The sequence below is a fragment of the Chionomys nivalis genome, chromosome 17 (assembly GCF_950005125.1).
Source record: "Chionomys nivalis chromosome 17, mChiNiv1.1, whole genome shotgun sequence".
NCBI classification, from domain to species: Eukaryota; Metazoa; Chordata; class Mammalia; order Rodentia; family Cricetidae; genus Chionomys; species Chionomys nivalis.
The window spans coordinates 34,447,886-34,464,609 of NC_080102.1; the positions used below are offsets into that span (position 1 = coordinate 34,447,886).

General features: G+C 45.1%; 1 protein-coding gene across 28 annotated transcripts in view; it reads right to left on the reverse strand.

The window, feature by feature from the left end:
- The window catches only part of Rbfox2 (RNA binding fox-1 homolog 2), a 253,680-nt gene continuing 236,956 nt past the window's right edge, over positions 1 to 16,724 (reverse strand). For 13 of the 28 annotated variants that reach the window (XM_057791474.1, XM_057791461.1, XM_057791473.1 and 10 more), the window contains 5 exons: positions 15,777 to 15,816; positions 10,766 to 10,797; positions 7,440 to 7,528; positions 6,807 to 6,879; positions 1 to 5,170 (listed from right to left, as the gene is read on the reverse strand). In XM_057791474.1, the coding sequence (XP_057647457.1) occupies positions 5,116 to 5,170; positions 6,807 to 6,879; positions 7,440 to 7,528; positions 10,766 to 10,797; positions 15,777 to 15,816 (289 nt within the window). In that variant the 3' untranslated portion in view covers positions 1 to 5,115. Of the gene's footprint in view, positions 5,171 to 6,806; positions 6,880 to 7,439; positions 7,529 to 10,765; positions 10,798 to 12,768; positions 12,812 to 15,776; positions 15,817 to 16,724 lie in introns of those variants that run through there. The other 15 variants (XM_057791480.1, XM_057791468.1, XM_057791478.1 and 12 more) reach the window with 5 other exon arrangements.

A 16,724-nucleotide genomic window follows, 5' to 3' on the forward strand; every position in this document is an offset into this window, starting at 1 on the left:
TGGTGTTTCTCTCTTTTATTTAAAAACAGTGCTTCATTACCGTCTGCAAAGGCTGAGGCAGGGCCCCTCCTCTGCTTAGAGTTTATAAAAGCCAGCAACATGATCAATAATTTATACACATGGAGAGTAATACAAAAAATAAGGAATAAAAGCTAAAGATCTAACTACTCCAACCTTCACAATTCCAGCTACTTGATAATAATAGGAGTAACCCAATGAATACTGTATGGTCTGAAAGCTACTATACAATATGATTCTTAGGGAGAGGAGGAGGGAGGGAGTTAGAGACTGTCACAAGCCCCGAGTGCTTCTCTGGAGTTAGCAGGGAAACAGGGCCCTGGGCAAGCAGCTCCGGTGTCCTAGGGGGTGATTGTGGGAGAGGCTGGGAGGGAAAGGGACATGGCTAGGTGGTCAATTGTACAAGCATCCGAGTATGTCCCCATGCCCCAGTGGTACCTGTCCTGCCACAGGGAAGCTGCACGTACTAGGCAGGCCACTCCTTGCCACAGGGGTGTGGAGAAGAGAGAGGCTCTGTGGTACTTTGAGCCTTGACAAGACTGAGACTCAAAAACCTGGAGCCTCAGTTCTCTCTGCAGCTCTAGCTTTGTGCGTGTCAGCCCCAGTTGGCTCTAGCTATTCACAAGCATAATGGTGACATAAGGGGAAAATTCACGTCCCTTGGGGAAAAAAAAACAAGGATCAGTTCATCACTCAATATATAATGCAGCCAAAATGAGCTGCCCAACAAGCACGCACACACAAAAATACTGTGAACAGAAAATACAAGAGAACAGCTAAGCTAGGAGTCCTGATGGGGACAGACAGCGATTAAAGCATGTCAGTCCCCGGAAAAACCAAACCAAAAGCATTTTCTGAAAAACTCAAAAACTTGCGTGCCCCTGGGAATCTGGCATTGGTAACCGGAAGGGGGAGGGGAAGGAAAGAGCATCGCTGTTCCCTTTTTGCCTGCCAGGGTAAATGCAGCCCTCCCAGTGCTGGCATGGACAGAACTACCAGACAGAGGGCTGCCCCCCTAGGCCGGAGGTCTCTATCAAGGCAAGGTTGAGTTTTGGCTGATGAGCTGTTCTCAGTTACCAATCCCTGCCAGCCAGCACCACCATGGCTGAACTCATCTACCGTTTTCCTGAGTACACTGTAACTGGCTACAGTTTTGGTAACTTGCATAAGAGCATGGCTTCCACAGCCAACCACAATATTTCAGGGACCTGTGCCCCCTGGCTCACTTTCAGTGCCTCGCTGAAGAGTTCGGCAACCTGTGGTAGTTGGTGAGCCTTTCATAAGGATAGTTGCCAAGGACTGTCCTGCACTCAGTAACCTAGAGGGCACATGCTGGTTAGGACACCCAGAGCCTGCTTGGGGTGGGGCCCTGTTTCCCGCTCTGGCTCGGGCATGGCAATTGCCTGGCTGATGAGGAAAGCAAAGGTAAAGGAAGAACACAGGAGAGGGAAGGCAGGGGAAGAGGCTTCCGGACAGCAACATTTCCAAAAATATAGTGTTTTATGCAACAGAGAATCAAGTGTCACTGGTGTATACTACAAATGGTCAGACATTCTCAAGAGCATGACAAAATAAAACACACGTTCACATCAGATGTTCACCGTGCCCACTATTGTTTCCTATCTGAAAACAGTGCAAACAGGTAACTTATGCTTTAAACACCACAACCCCTTCCCCACCCCCCAAAGTCCCTTTCCTCCTAATATCTGGGGAAAAGTCTGCAGTTCTGCAAACATTGCCATGCTAGAGTTTTGAGTAGTGGAGAACTGGCTGGGCCAAAGGGGAAGGTTCGGCAGGCAGCTCCCTACCCCTCCTGACACACCTGTGTTCCAGACTGCCCTTGGTTGGTCTTGTTCGCCTGGCACAGGAACGGGGGTGCACTATGCTCTTCTTGCATATCCTTGGGGATGCTCCATTCATCTCACAGTCCCTTATGTCTGGAAGCTACATGACTAGGTACAGGATGGAGGTGGTCACAGATCTGCAGGCTGCTCCTCTAGGAACGCACAGCCTAAACTAAGCAGTTCAGCCCCTGAGGAGGTCCACATTTTCAGAAAAGCCACGAGCTCCCCTTAAACTAAGAGCCAAGTGCCAGATCGTTTCCAAGGGAAGAAAGCATGCTGGCTCAATTCAGACTGTGGCCGCTGCAGGGGTGATGGTGACTGGTGACAGGAGGTTCCGGGAAACCTGAGAGCCTTAAAAATGACAGGTAACACGGTGGATCTGGGCTGAGTTCAAACTAAGTAACACAGAAATGCTAGAAAAGACCTAAGGCAGCTCTCTGGGCTGAAAGAGGGACAGCCAGACAAACGTTTTCACTACAAGTCTCCTTAAAGGATCTCAGCCTCTAAGTAGGAGTCGCAGCAGAGAAAGCTCAGGCTACACCAGCCTGCAAAGCTGAGCATCATCAGTCCCATGCTGCGCTGTAACATCAGTCATCTTGGAGACCACCACCCAGCATCCTCTATAGTCACAAATGCCCGTCTCCTCCAGCTCGCTTCCCAAAGCCGTCCAACATGCCAGCACTGTGGCCTTGAGGACCAACCATGAGGCAGATACAGTGGAATCCAGACACCTGGGGGAGCCTCAACTCTCAGTGCTCACCCTGAAATCCAAAGACCTTTGCATAAAAAGCCAATTCCATCTAGTCTTCCTTGGAAAAGGAAGCCGAGGAAGTGGCATGGGAGAGTGTCCTTGTACACGAAGCACAGACACACTGGCAAACAACTGGCCTTGGAGGCCTCAGCCAGAACCAGCTGAACTGAAGTGCGTGAAGGCCCCTCCAGCATGGGCCATGGGAATTACCTTCCTCACCCTGCCAGGGCCACCCTTACTCCTGTCTAGGAGAAAGAAAAGATGCCTTCTTCAATTCTTTTCCCATTCCTCCCTCTGTGGAGATAGCTGCTGAGGGATTGGCCTAGTCTTCCTTGGGTGAAGAGGCCTTTTTATTAGAATGGCCCTCATTAAACATGACCCCAAATTTCTGTTCCTTTAGTCAGGAAATTCTCTCAAAATGAAGTAAAAGAAACAAAAATATCTCTGCCCTCATTCTCTAGAACTCCAAAAGGCCCTAGCCCATCCCTTCCCCCCCAACTAAAATATTCATGTACAGACAAAGAAAACTGTCACAACAGCAACAACAAACCAAACTTTGGCCTTGGGGAAAGGACTCCATAAATGGCCAGTGGATGGCCAATCTTATTTCCCAATCTACACATTGTCCCAGAATCAATGACTACACTGAAGTCTCTGGCTTCCATGCTGTCTCCTCAGATATCACAGGAGATAGGATCTGAGAGCAGGACAGTCTGTCCAACTGCAGGCCAGGGCCCGGCTTACAAAGGATGCTCGATGCGGTCAAACGTCAGCCATTTTAATTCAGGGACACGAATCATTTATCAGTCAAAAACGTGTAGAGGCAGAGGCAAAAACAGTAACAAAAGAACCAAAACCCCAATAAAAATAAACCTAAAACAAACCAAAACAAAGCCGAAGCTAGTGTCTCTAAACTACTCCCTTTAGCAGCGACTCCTTAGGTAAACTGACCAGGGAGCCATCTGATGTGCCCTTTTCCTACTGCTTGCATTCTGGAGCCTCTCTGGGACCCTTGTCATATCAGGCACACCTCAGATCTAGGGGAGAAGTCCTTTGGAAACAAAACTGAAGCCAGGTTTCACTGTCAAGGCCCCTGCAGGAGGACCTTGCATTTTACGCCCTTCTTCCAAGGTAGGCTTGGATTCCATGGCCTGTCCTGTTCATGTTCCCCAAGGGGTTCGGGTGCTTGCTGGGACTCTGGAGGACAGTGTGAAGCTGGGTGCAGTGGTCACAGGGGTGGGAGACTCATGAGGCTTTGGAAGATGGAAGTTCCTATGGCTTTGGAGTGAGTACAAAGTGCCTCTGCCTGCCCTACCTGATTACCACACTGCAGGGACAGCCGAACTAGGGCTTGGTTCCTCGTCCTACCCCAGCAGAGGCTTTCTGATGCCTGTGTCACTCTGCACTGACTTTGTGCTGCAGGAGAAGGAAGGGACACCAGGCTGGACATCCATTCTCTCCTACACACTCTTTAATGGCTCTAACAATCTGTACTTTCAGTCCTCAAGCTGTGCCCAGATACCTGGGGGATCTGGCCACTGACTACTCATTCTTCTGTCCCTGGGTCCTAGATTCCTGAATCTTGAGGACATGGGAGTAGCATGTTAATAAAAGAATAGATGAGCTGCACAGTGGCTCAACTAAAGGGGCAGCAGCCCAGCAGGAATGCTGGGGGTTTCTGTTTCCTATTCTGGAGCTCACTCCAAGATCAGTTTTCTACTGAGGTGTCTCTTACCCGCAGCCTGAGAGCATGCTGGGAAATACCAGCTCTGTATTCCCAAACCATGCCAGCACTCGCAGGCTGTGAGTGTAAATGATTGTAAAAAGAATGCAAAGCCAGGAGGGAAGAGGAGAGAAAAGCATCTTTTAAATTCTCCTGTTTTACAAGCACAAACAGACTCCTATCTAGCGGCCTGTGGATTCCAGCCACAGCCAGTCAGAGTCTCTGGCCAAAGACAGGCCAGAAGAACACACTGCTGCAGAGCTGGCCCACTCTGCTTGTCCCCCAGCCACTCAGCACCAGATACACTTTGGTAATTCTGTCTGCTGGCTTCTGATCCAATACGTTTCTCAGCTCCTTCCTCCTGGGCTGCCTCTTCTGTGACTAACAGAACAAGCTAAGCACGAACGTATAGATGTGGAAATGCAGTATCTTTTTTTAACCAGTTAAAAAAAATTAAAATAACAAAAAAAAATCAAAAACAATCCTCCCCAAAAAAACCCCAAAACAATCCTCCCCCCAAAACAAAAAACCCCAAAAAAATCAAAACCAAAAAACAAACAAACAAACAAACAAAAAAAAGCACAATCTTTGGAACAAAAGAATTAAAGGCAGAAATTTAAAGGAAAAATACATATTCAAAGAACATAGTGAGGTATAAAAAAGTATTCTCTCTTTTTTGTTTGTCTGTTTTCCTCTTCATCTTGCTATAGAGTCCTCTACTAGTAAATATTGCAATAGCCAGGCCTCATGAACTGGGGGCTGTCCCATTTGCAGGGGTCTCACGTCACTTCAGTAGGGGGCAAATCGGCTGTAGCCACCTCGGTACAAACTCGCCTGCAGTAATTAGAGACAAAAATATTGAAAGGCGATGAGAAGCATTAGAAATGAAGCACCAAGTCCTGAGAAAGGGTCGGTCACCATCACTTGGGCAGCCCAGGTAGGGGGCAGCACAATGGCTTACCCCACAATGACTAGGCAGAGAAGGCAGACCTGGCACAGTTTCTAACTAGTTCTTTAAAGAGAAGCCCTACAAGTTTGCATTTGTGATGCTATTAGCATCCTGACAGGAACTGGACTGGGAACTCTCTTCTCACATGTGACCTGGGGAGAGTGTGTTACTTCCGACTTCTTCTTGGCAGAGATGGTCACATCCTGGCTTGAGATGATGCTACATTTAAACCTAAATCAGTCTTTCAACCAATGAAACAGATCTCCTCCATACATCTACAAAATACAGGCGTCTCAATATCATGGGGCACCGATTCCTGAAATGTTCAGGGATGCCCAAACTCATCAGCTCTAGTCCTCTGTTAGGAGGGTTTAGTGTTCTTGTATAAGCAGACACATGCTCTGCAAATGACTCCTCTCTCTAGTGTACGAAAGCCTGCAGCAGGTAACGTGCTCTCTGTAAACCACTGTCACACTGCCTTGTTTGGAGAGTAATGGGAATGAGTTCCACGAGGATAATCTCTCCATGATATTGTGGTGGAGTCTGTAAGTGTGAGCTGCAGACGTACAACACTACCCTGGTTAGTTCCTCACCGTTATCAACTCACTTTCTCTGGTATCTTGTTTCTTTCCATGAGAAACTTCTCAGGATCTTACCCTGAGTCTTTCTTTCAGTGTAGGGCTTTATTGTTTAGCATGAGATAAAACAGTGTCATTATGGAATGGCTTGTCCTTGTAGCTATGAATTCCAACCAGCAGGAAAGGCATCTAAGCCACATCCAAGAGGGCTGCAGAGAGAACATTAGTCCTATGGGTTATTCTAGACATGCTCTAGATGCTTCTTCCCTACAACTACCTCTACAGTGTTGACAATACCGTGAGTCCCAATATATCAGAAGGCAGGGGGGATAGCAGGGACATTGTTAGACCTTGGCAATTAAAAATTGAATACACTACTGTGAAAACTGGACATCTTAACATAACTAAGCCCTTGATACTATCGAGAACACTATGCATGCACCTGGCACTGGAACCCAGTGCCTTCATCTTCTTTAAATGATGTCATTACGTGGGGAAGACTGTCACCATCAATCGCACTGCCTTTCCAGACAAACAGTAAAGAGAAGAACAGAAACTCCCAGAGTCTCATACGGCTTCCATACCCTGGCAACAGATGACAATGTATCACTTCCCCAGATCTTTCCAAGTTTGTGTGTAGAAGTTAGGAGTAACATGGTTTAAGAAAAAAAGGTATGTCCTCGTTAGTATAGTGGTAAAAAGAAAAACAAAAAAAAAAAAAACAAAAAAAAAAAAACAAAAAAAAAAAAAAGAAAAAAAGGTATGCACAAGGTGGATGCACACACCTTTGATTCCAGAACTTGGGAGGCAGAGGCAGTCAGATCTCTGTGAATTCTAGGCCAGCCTGGTCTACAAAGCAGATTCTAGGACAGCCAGAGCTGCTACACACACACACAAAAACCCTTGTCTCAAAAAAAAAAAAAAAAAAAGCATATAAACTTACCACAGCGCCAACTCCATAGCTGGCGGCAGGGGCGAGGGCATGGTAGGGGTCAGCTGTGTACACCCTGCCGTAACTGGAAAAGAGAAGGACAGTCAGATGAAGAAAGGCGAGACAGAAACAGAAGGCTCTGTGCTGCAGACTTGAACTCACAGTAGGGAAAATGGCAGATGGAAAGAGCCTTCCTAGGGCTGTTCCCAAATGCAGTACCTGGGAACTCCTGATGTACTTCTGTAAAATGGGAGAGGAGGGATCAGATGCGGAAGAAAACTGGCTGTGATCATAGCCCATGAAGAGACAGGACAACAGAGCGAGAACAGCTAGGTGGTGGTGGCGCACGCCTTTAATCCCAGCACTCGGGATGCAGAGGCAGGTGGATCTCTGTGAGCTAGAGGCCAGCCTGGTCTACAAGAGCTAGTTCCCAGGACAGGAACCAAAAGCTACGGAGAAACCCTGTCTGTGGGGGTGAGAGGGGAAGGCGCGAGAACAGGAAGAGCCGAGGCCTGGGTACTGGCATGGCAGGAGACCGGGCACTGAGGGCAGGTCTAGACATGACGAAAGAGGAGAGGGGTGACGCTGCAGATGACACGGGGCTCAGGGCATCCAAGAGCCTGCTTGCCCTGGCTCTGTACATACCCGTCGCTGTAAGCGGCTGCAGCGGCTGCAGCAGCTGTGGCTGCGGTTGCAGTAGCAGGCTGTGCATATCTGTAGGCTGCATATCCACCCTACAGGAGAGAAGAGAACTGACTTTACAGCTACCTCTCCCCGAGATAGACACCCCCCCTCCCCAATACAGACGCACACGTGTAGACAAAAGGACAGACACAAACACAGACACACATGGGAAGGGATGTTTCAAACTGCACCAGTCTGCATGTTCCTCCTATGGTAGGAAATCAAGCATTAGCCAATGTCAGAATTTGCTTTTCAATTTGTGACAGTAAGAAAAATAAAGCACACAAATACTATCTAGTAATTTTAAGAAATACAGATATGATTTTGAATCTTGCTTCACAGTGTTTTCTGGAACTCTTGATAGGGGAAATATTCATGGTATGTTGGGAGAACTCTGAGTACATGTATATAACAGAGCTAAAACCTATTACACCCAGAGGTGTCAAGTTCAGATTCTCTGTCCTGGAACTAGTTGGTTGCTAGGGAATGTAGTAGGTTAGAGGAAGGTCTGACCATCTGGCCTATCAGGTCTGTGGAGAATAACCCTGAGAAGGAAGCAGCCAAGCACACCAGGCAGGAGAGCATCAATACCTGTGAGACAACTGAGCCTGCCACCCGCAGAGAATGTGGCTGTAAAGGCCAATGTCTGACCCTGGTTCTCCAAAGAAAACCCGGTTAAATCCAGCCCACAACCCAGGGAAATCGGTTACAAGTGGTTTAGAAGCATTGGCTAGCGCTGACAAAATCAGACATGCCTCTTAATCATTTAACTGTTATTTTTCCCCCTTCTGGAAGGATTCAAGGATAGTCGTGTAATCAGGGCTCTTGAGATAGGATACAACTGGTAAGGGGCCTCATTTCACTTATTCTTCTACAATTCACCTACTTTATCTAATTCAGATACACATCTCTTCACCTACTTTATCTAAATCTAATTCAGATACACATCTCTTTATTTTTTCTTTTTTTTTTTTTGTAGTGGGGTGGGGGTGCTTTGAGACAGGGTTTCTCTCTATAGTTCTGGCTGTCCTTGAACTTCAAGATCTGCCTGCCTCTGCCTCCCGAGTGCTGGAATTAAAGGTGTGTGCCACCACCACCAAAGTATTTTCTTTCTTTTTAAAAATTAATTTTTATTTTTTAATATATGAATGCTTTGCATGTATTCCTACACGCCCGAAGAGAGCACCAGATTCTATTAGGTAGATGGTTGTGAGCCACCATGTGGTTGCTGGGAATTGAACTCAGGACCTTTGAAAGAGCAGTCGGTGCTCTTAACCACTGAGCCACGTTCCAGCCCCAGGCTAAAGTATTTTCTAACGGGATCCTTGCTCTTTTCTGGTACTCTACCTAGCAGCTCTGGCTGATAAATCTCATTTTGGGAACATGTATAATTTTATGAATGTCTAAGCTTCCTCTAGTAAACTGCCAGCAGTATGAGGGAGCATCCATCCTGTTCTAAGACTATGATGTAAGAAGTCCCTGTCAGCAGCTTCAAATATACCTTTCATGTCCGTGGTCTAGCTGCCATGCAGCATTCCTTTGCTGACACTCTACAGGTGTCCAAAAGGGACAATCTGAGTCACATTACAAAACCCTGGCAGTGGCATGGTCCAAGTAGGAACGTGGCAGGAAGCACCCTGTGATACTGAGCCTCCGGAGAGGACATGGGATGGTGAAACCGCTGGTTAGAGAAGAGGACGTTCATCGTTATAGTTCCTTCTTTATCTGGGCCATAAAGGCTCAGCTGTTCATTCTGTTTAGATTAGAAGCTGAATCTTTAGGGAAATGTCTTTGTAACATAAGTAATTTAGCACCATGTACTTTGTCTCTTCAGCATTCCTTCAAAATAATCTTTACAAATTTAGAAAGCTAAGACAGTGAAAGGAGCTAAAGCCTGGCGACCACTTAGCTAGATATAGCACTTACAGACTGGAGCAGGGCTGTAGGTTCCCACTGGTAGTCAGACTCAGGCCTGACCCCTGAGAGCTCTGAGTTGTGACTGCTAACTGGGAGACAGGGCTCCTGAACCAGGTAACTGACAGCAATGGCTTCCTCAGTAGCTGAAGTCCTTCCCACTGGGCAGGAAGTGGGCCTTTTCCATCTGCAGTATTTGCTTCCATGAGTGGCTTCTAACTTTGGGGTTTGATTGATGAAGCTCTCTGTGATTCAAGTGCAGGATGGGATGAAATACTTTACTGGCACTGATGGGCTTGGGAGAATAATGGCAATAAGAAAAACCCCACTAAAGTTCTTGGAAAGCTTTGAATCTTTCAGCAGTTCTCGAGAAGTCATTGAAAGGAGGGCTGCGTGTGGGAGGGAGAGGTAATACTTTTTACCAAAGCAAGCCGGGAATTCACCAATGCCTAAGGAAAAGAGCATCACCTGGAATCTACCAGGAAGCTATTTCTTTCAGATCCGAAGTCTTTTTGCTGTTGCTGCAATTGGGTATTCTACAGAACATTACACAAAACTCAGGACAAAGTCTACAAAATACAATCTACTTAATTGTATTCTAGGTTTCAGAGTGTGCAAGGGGCTAAGAAATTTCCCCCAGACTTTACTTTAGACAGCAAATTTGAAGGTTTTTATAGAACACGAGAGCAAACTGCAGTTTGAAACACCAAGGTTTTCATTACTGTTTCTTAAAATTTTCAAAAGAACAAGGTGGGAGAAGGAGAAGAGGGCTCAGGCGTGGGGGGTGGCGCCACATTAATATTAATCACATTAAAACTGAGCATGCCGACATCCGGAGCTAAAACAACAGCAAAACCACCACGTCCAGACTGGCACTGGCTAACTCTATCTATCCCAGCATTCTCTTGGGACAGCGGTTTGCCCTAGGCTCTACCACAAGCTCGGTGAAGTACACAGCCTCAATTACTAGAGCGTGCAGCCACAACGACCTGGCATTACGGAGACAGTCAGTCACCACTTGAGTTAACATTCCATACCCTAACAACTGGCCCTCCCCAGCCCAAAGGAGGAGTAAATCTTGCCCACCCGAGCCCTGGCCCATACCACAATGTTAATAATTATAACAAGCAGTAACCCATCTGTTATATCAGAGAAGGGAACAGAGACTCCACTGAGAGATTTAGAGTGAGATGTTAACATTTCTTCAGCTGACTGCACAAACAAACAAACAAAAAAAGAGGAGAAATAATTCGTTTGGAGATATGAGGTCATGAATAGCTGATGTGTATTGCTTTTAACCATGCACTGATGCAAAACTGAAGCAACCATTAATAAAAATTAAAAAGGACATATGTATTTACACACAATCAGACCTGTTTGATCTGAAGCAGTTTGCAGATTCTATCTGTGTGTGATTTGAAATAAAACAAAAAATGGGGATTAGCATGGCCACAGCACACCATAGTGTAGGAGGGCACACACAGACGGCTTCTGGAACTCTAAGAGCTGCCTAAGTTTAGCATGGCTAAGCCTGGTTTAAATACACACATGCCCCTTGAAAAATACTTAATTTCTTTGTAACCTTTCTAAACAATACCACCAATTAGGTGGTCCAATCCTACATTGTTCTGCTATTCAACCTGCCTGGTTCTGGCGCTAGAATTCAGCCCCAACCCACAGAGCTCACCCAGCTGCTCACTCTCTGGGAACAACTGCATATTCTTATCTAGTGTTCTTCCAAGGTTTTTCCTATATCTGAGAATTCTGTTTTCTCAATTATTTGCCATATCTTTGCTTCTATTTCCAGCTTCTCAAAGCTAAATGCTGTTGCTTTTGCCCCTTTGCTAATGACTTTCCAAAGATGTTAAAGGAAAGTCTATTTCCTGCAGCCCAGTGTTACCTCTTGGAGGTTGGCTACTCTTCCTCCCTGAATCAGTTTTATCACTGAATTAACTCCGTACCACTGGGACTCTTCTGTACCATTTCTATAGCTACGTTTGAATCAAAACAGATTCTAACCATCATTCCCCTGCACGTGACCCTTGCCTGCACATCTACAGATTTTTTTATCTTATCTTGATTTTAACCTTGACTTTAATTTTATTGTATTTTTGTTTTAGGTTTACATTAAAACAGGACTTTGGTGAGCATGTGATGTCAAGACACCTTCTCTCTATCTGAAAGACAATGACATGTGACACCAAGGAGGAAAGTGTGCAGTTCAAGACCAGCAGACAAATGGAAACTTGTTATCTCATGTAAGTGCACATGGACAGAGCAAGGCAAGTGTGTGCACGTGTGTGTATGCATGTGTTTAGGGGACTGGCAGGCATGATGATTAATAGCATCACCAAGGAGTAGATCTATTCCACTCAGCAAGGGCCTAATGTTTGGCCTCTAACTATTGGTTTTGGCCCTAGGTGATCCTAGTGCCCTCTTTTCCCACTGCAGCTGAGAGCCACAGCCTCATGAAACAGTGAGTTCTCATGAAGACATGGCACAGACTTGATTACAAAATTACAATCTGTGCTCTAGATGGTCAGATCGGTCTACTCTGGAAAGTGTCAGCTAAAGTTCTATCTCATGTTTATTTAAATTTGTGGCTAAGGAGAGATTATTATGATCAACTTAAATATCTTTGACTTACATGATAGAGAGATAATCTTTAATGAATTTCAAATACTTTACTATTTCATAACTCTCCAAATTAGTTCATATCTAAAACGTGAGCTAACTGGGTTATGAAGTAGTGGCCAACTTTCCTCTGCTAGCACCCAGCTGTCCGCAAGCCCTCTAACAGGCTTGCTATTATCCAACACTTGCTGACCTTATCTGGGGAGAGGAAAGAGGGCACAGGAGCTACAAGTCCCAGTGTGTCCAGACCTGAAGCAGATCCACACTTCTGCAGCAGCACAGTCCACCTCTGACTAGGACTTCACTATGCAGCTAAACACGGGACTCAAAGAAGCAAGAAAGCCTTGTGTAGGCAGACGTCTGTTTCCTCCTTTTTTACATTTCATTCAGCAGTTCCTCAGCTGATAAGATCTCTGATACCAAAGATTAGTTTAAATAGCACAGGCAAATGTGACTGACAGGCTGAAAGAGGCAGCAGGGATGGGCTAGTGCAAGTGGCATGTCTGTGCAGATGTGTGCTGACGGGACTGGAAGGCTCATCTTGCAGGAAGTGCCGTGATGTGTGGATGTGATGTGTGCACTGCTGAGGTAGCAGGCCTTAGATCACACGCTCACAAGTCTTGATCGTCCAAAAAAGCCTCTGTTCCCATCTCTAACGTGGAGCTGGAATGGTTAGTATAATTCAATTTTTTCACTGCAATCCACAATCTGATTGATTGGCAGGTCACACTGGCACTCCTACCTGAGGTATTTTAGCGCTAATGATTGGTTCCTGTAAGACTATTCTATAACAGAACACAGGAAGAGCAGTTCAAAAACACAGCTGTGGAAGAAAACAATCATACAAAGAGCCCACCATGGGCTGCCAGCCTTTTCTTTCCTTTGGATGCAAGCATGCTTTTCACAGGTGAGAATCAGGAACAGTTGTTATCCCATTTAGAGGATGAATTAAGGTGAACTATGGCTTTTTCTACTGGGAAAAAAGGGGACAGCAGGGATGGGCACACACCTATCCTGGAAGCCCAGGCCTCTTTACAAATGGAAGACATGATGGCTAGACCATCTCCAAACACAAGTGTGCCCTGAGTAAGACAAGTGCCATCAGGAACTGCTCTGAGAGCAGAACAGGGAAGAGGACTTGAGAAGTAAAGTCAGCCTCCCCAAGTGTCTTCTGCTCATGCTCTGGCTGGGCTAGCGTCTTTCACACACTAAATCCTGCACTCATCCTATTCTAGTACACACTTCTGAGGAAACTACAGCTAAGGGTGCAGTGATAGATTCCCAGTTAGGAAAATGTGCAGAGAAAGGCAGAACAAATTCAAAGCCAGACAGACATCTGTTGCTTGTGATTTTAAGACTCCTTAGCTCCCTCACACTCAGCCTCAGACAATCTGTTTAAGCAGTTATAGTTTGAAGAAGACACTGTGGTCTTGGTTTTCACTAGAGCGCTCAGATATGGTCTCAGCACTAGGGATCAACTTTTTTTTTTCTCCTCCTAGCAATACCAACATAGATGGGAGAAAGAAAAAGGCAGCAAACAGGCAGCAGAGCTTTAGCAAGGGCCACTGGGAAGGAAGGGTACTGTGGCCAAATCACTGCATTTCTTGCTTAGCTTCTATAGATTACTTATTTAGATTAAAAATAAGAACAAAGCTGGGTAGTGGCAACTCACGCCTTTAGTCCCAGCACTCGGGAGGCAGAGGCAGGTGGATCTCTGTGAATTCGAGACCAGCCTGGTCTACAAGAGCTAGTTCCAGGACAGGCTCCAAAGCCACAGAGAAACCCTGTCTTGGGAAACAAAACAAAACACTCAAAACAACAACAACAACAAAAACCCAAAAAACAAAAAAACCCCCCCAAAACCCCCAAAACTAAAAAAGAGAAATCCTTAAGAACACCTTCTTGATGACACTGAAAAATCAAAAATCATCTCTTATTAAGATGTTACAATGTAAAATAAGGAAATAGGAGAACCACAAACAAATATTTAGTTGGTTGGTTTAAGGTAGAAATAGGCAAAACCAGAATAGAAGTAGGATATATTTTAGAAAAATCTGGGTGGTGGTGGCGCATGCCTTTAATCCCAGCATTTGGGAGGCAGAGGCAGGTGGATATCTGTGAGTCAAGGCCAGCCTGGTCGAGAGAGAGAGAGAGAGAGAGAGAGAGAGAGAGAGAGAGAGAGAGAGAGAGAGAGAGAGAGAGATATCTCCAAAACACTCAATGTTACACAGAGAAACCCTGTCTCAAAAAACCAAAACAACAATAAAAAAACCCCAAACAACAAATCCTTGCCCCCCAAAACAACACAAACAAAGTCCCAAACAAATAACAAAACCTCAGTTAAGGAAATAATTCAAATGGAAAGCCTGCTCTACCAGAGCAGATTCCAAAAAAAGTAAATGATACGAAGTTGTTTCCTAAGAATATGGAGGATGCATATGCTTACATCGTATGTAAATATGCACATTCAGAAATGCATAATCTGCCCAGTCTTCAACTATAAACATGGGGAAAGGTACTTCTTGAAAATTTCCTGAACAAGTATTAGAATTAAAGTACAAAGAGAGCTTGTATGCAATTCTGGCAATCACAATCTGAGACACGGACTGATGACTCATGACTAAGGATCTTTACTAGGTAGACACGCTTAAGGCCTACTCTAAATAGTACATGCTCAGCATGCTCTCCTGACTTGGTGCCTTCTGAATGGTCTGACCTCAGACTGCCGAATAAGCAGGTATCAACAGCCTCAAAGCCCAGAGAGGCGAGGCTACAGAAAGGACCTCCTGGGAATGCTGACCTGCCCTACCGAGTAACTTCCTATTTATTGCTGAATCTTTTTATAAAATTGTCTTAATGATTTGGGTCGGTAGACTATGCTAGCATTCAGAAAAAGACCATTTGGAAAGCTTCCTACAAACAGTCTTCAAAACTCAAAAGCTCTTCCTGTTAGCTACCACATTTTGTCCATCGTTTAAGAGTATGTGACCAAAAAATCATGTAACTTCACCTCCAGCTAAATGGATGATGGATTAAATGCCACTCTGGCTGATGGAACTGGCAAATCTTCACCACAACTGAATGGTTGTAAGAGTCCAGGCTGTGAGTTATGCTCCTCAGTTTCCCTGGCTGACCCCTGACTGTGGTCTTCATCTGAGATCCCCTAGTTACTACATGAGCCTCTGAATATCAGCTCCTTGATGGCACTTTCACAAGTTTATGCTCTTTAGATGATGTAAAATCAGAAAGAACACAGCTCAGAAAGCTTATTGCCGTTTACACACACCAAAGCCCCTAATGCTCTGAAGAGGGTGTGAGATGGGAAGGGAAGCACAAAGGGGGAAGAGCTGGTCAGGCTAAACTTGTCCTGCTATTCATGTATGCAGATGATGAGACAACAATACGACTTTAAACCTGCTGATCATCTCACAAGGTAAGAGATGCCCAGAACACTCCTGAGCGTAGGGAAGGGGAAGAATATGTCCAGTAGACTGACCCCAGCAACCATCATGAGACCCAAAGGCTTAGTTTTTGCACCCAGGGGCAAGCGCAGTGGCAGAGAAGCATGCTTGCATTCTTAAAATATATAATATATATATCCACAAGGAAAAAGGAAAACAAAAATTAAATTATATTTTTTAAAAAGGAAAACAAAATAAAATGAAAATAAAAACAAAACAAACTAAACAGAAAAAAAAAGGCTGGCTTGTCAGGGGATGGGGTCAAAAAGGCCCCGGTGTATGTACTTACATAGAGGTCAGCACCGTAAAATCCGTCCTGGTAAACCACACTGCAGAAATCCACACAAAAACAAAAACAAAAAAACAAAAGAACAGAAACACATTCCGGTTATTGAGGACGGCAGCATGCACATGCGCTACACAGGCAGGTGATGTATGAATGTGACCTGGACATGGGGCCGCGGCAAGCTGTGACAGAGATGTGCCAAGTGCACACGTGCGTTCCACGGCTCCAGGACATGCAAGGAGAGCTAAGGGTCTGCAAAACTAGACCGAGCACCTGGACACTGGGTAACTCAGACTAATGACACAAACAGTGCTCCTGGCAGGGCCTCATGTAGCTGTCTGAGATCTGCTGGTTTAACAGATCGACTTTAGAATCTGGAGCATTTTTAAATGGAAGTGTGTCCTAGGAGAACGCTGTTCTTTAAAAGCGCACAAAGGGTAGGGATGGTGAGGGATTAACTTCAGGAAGACAGTGAACAAAACGAATTCCAGAACCTGTGTGCGAAGTGTGTTCCAAATGATGCTTATTAGTGTATTTTCATTTTCAAAGTAAAGTGTAGGCTTTCCCTGTTATCCATACATCACCTGCTTTTCACCCTGCACATTAGACATGCGATAAGATTTGGCTGATCACACAAGCATGCAAAGTATTATTATTCAGCATTTTTGAGAACCAATGCAACACCTTGGAAAAACAAGTCAATCAATTCTGACCAAAGTAAACAGAGAAATGTAATTAAAATAAAAACCAAAAGAACAAAACAACCAAAAATACCCACAATGCATTGCTTTCACAAGCAGAGGTAATGAGCTCAAGGTTAAGGTGATTGGTCCAAGAATTGAAAGGTGCAGTGGGATCCCAGATAGTAACAATATAATCCAGAGTGGGAAGGAGCAACTGGAAGATTTTAAGGGTTCTTTCTTAACTAATAGTCTAAGAATTCTGAAAACT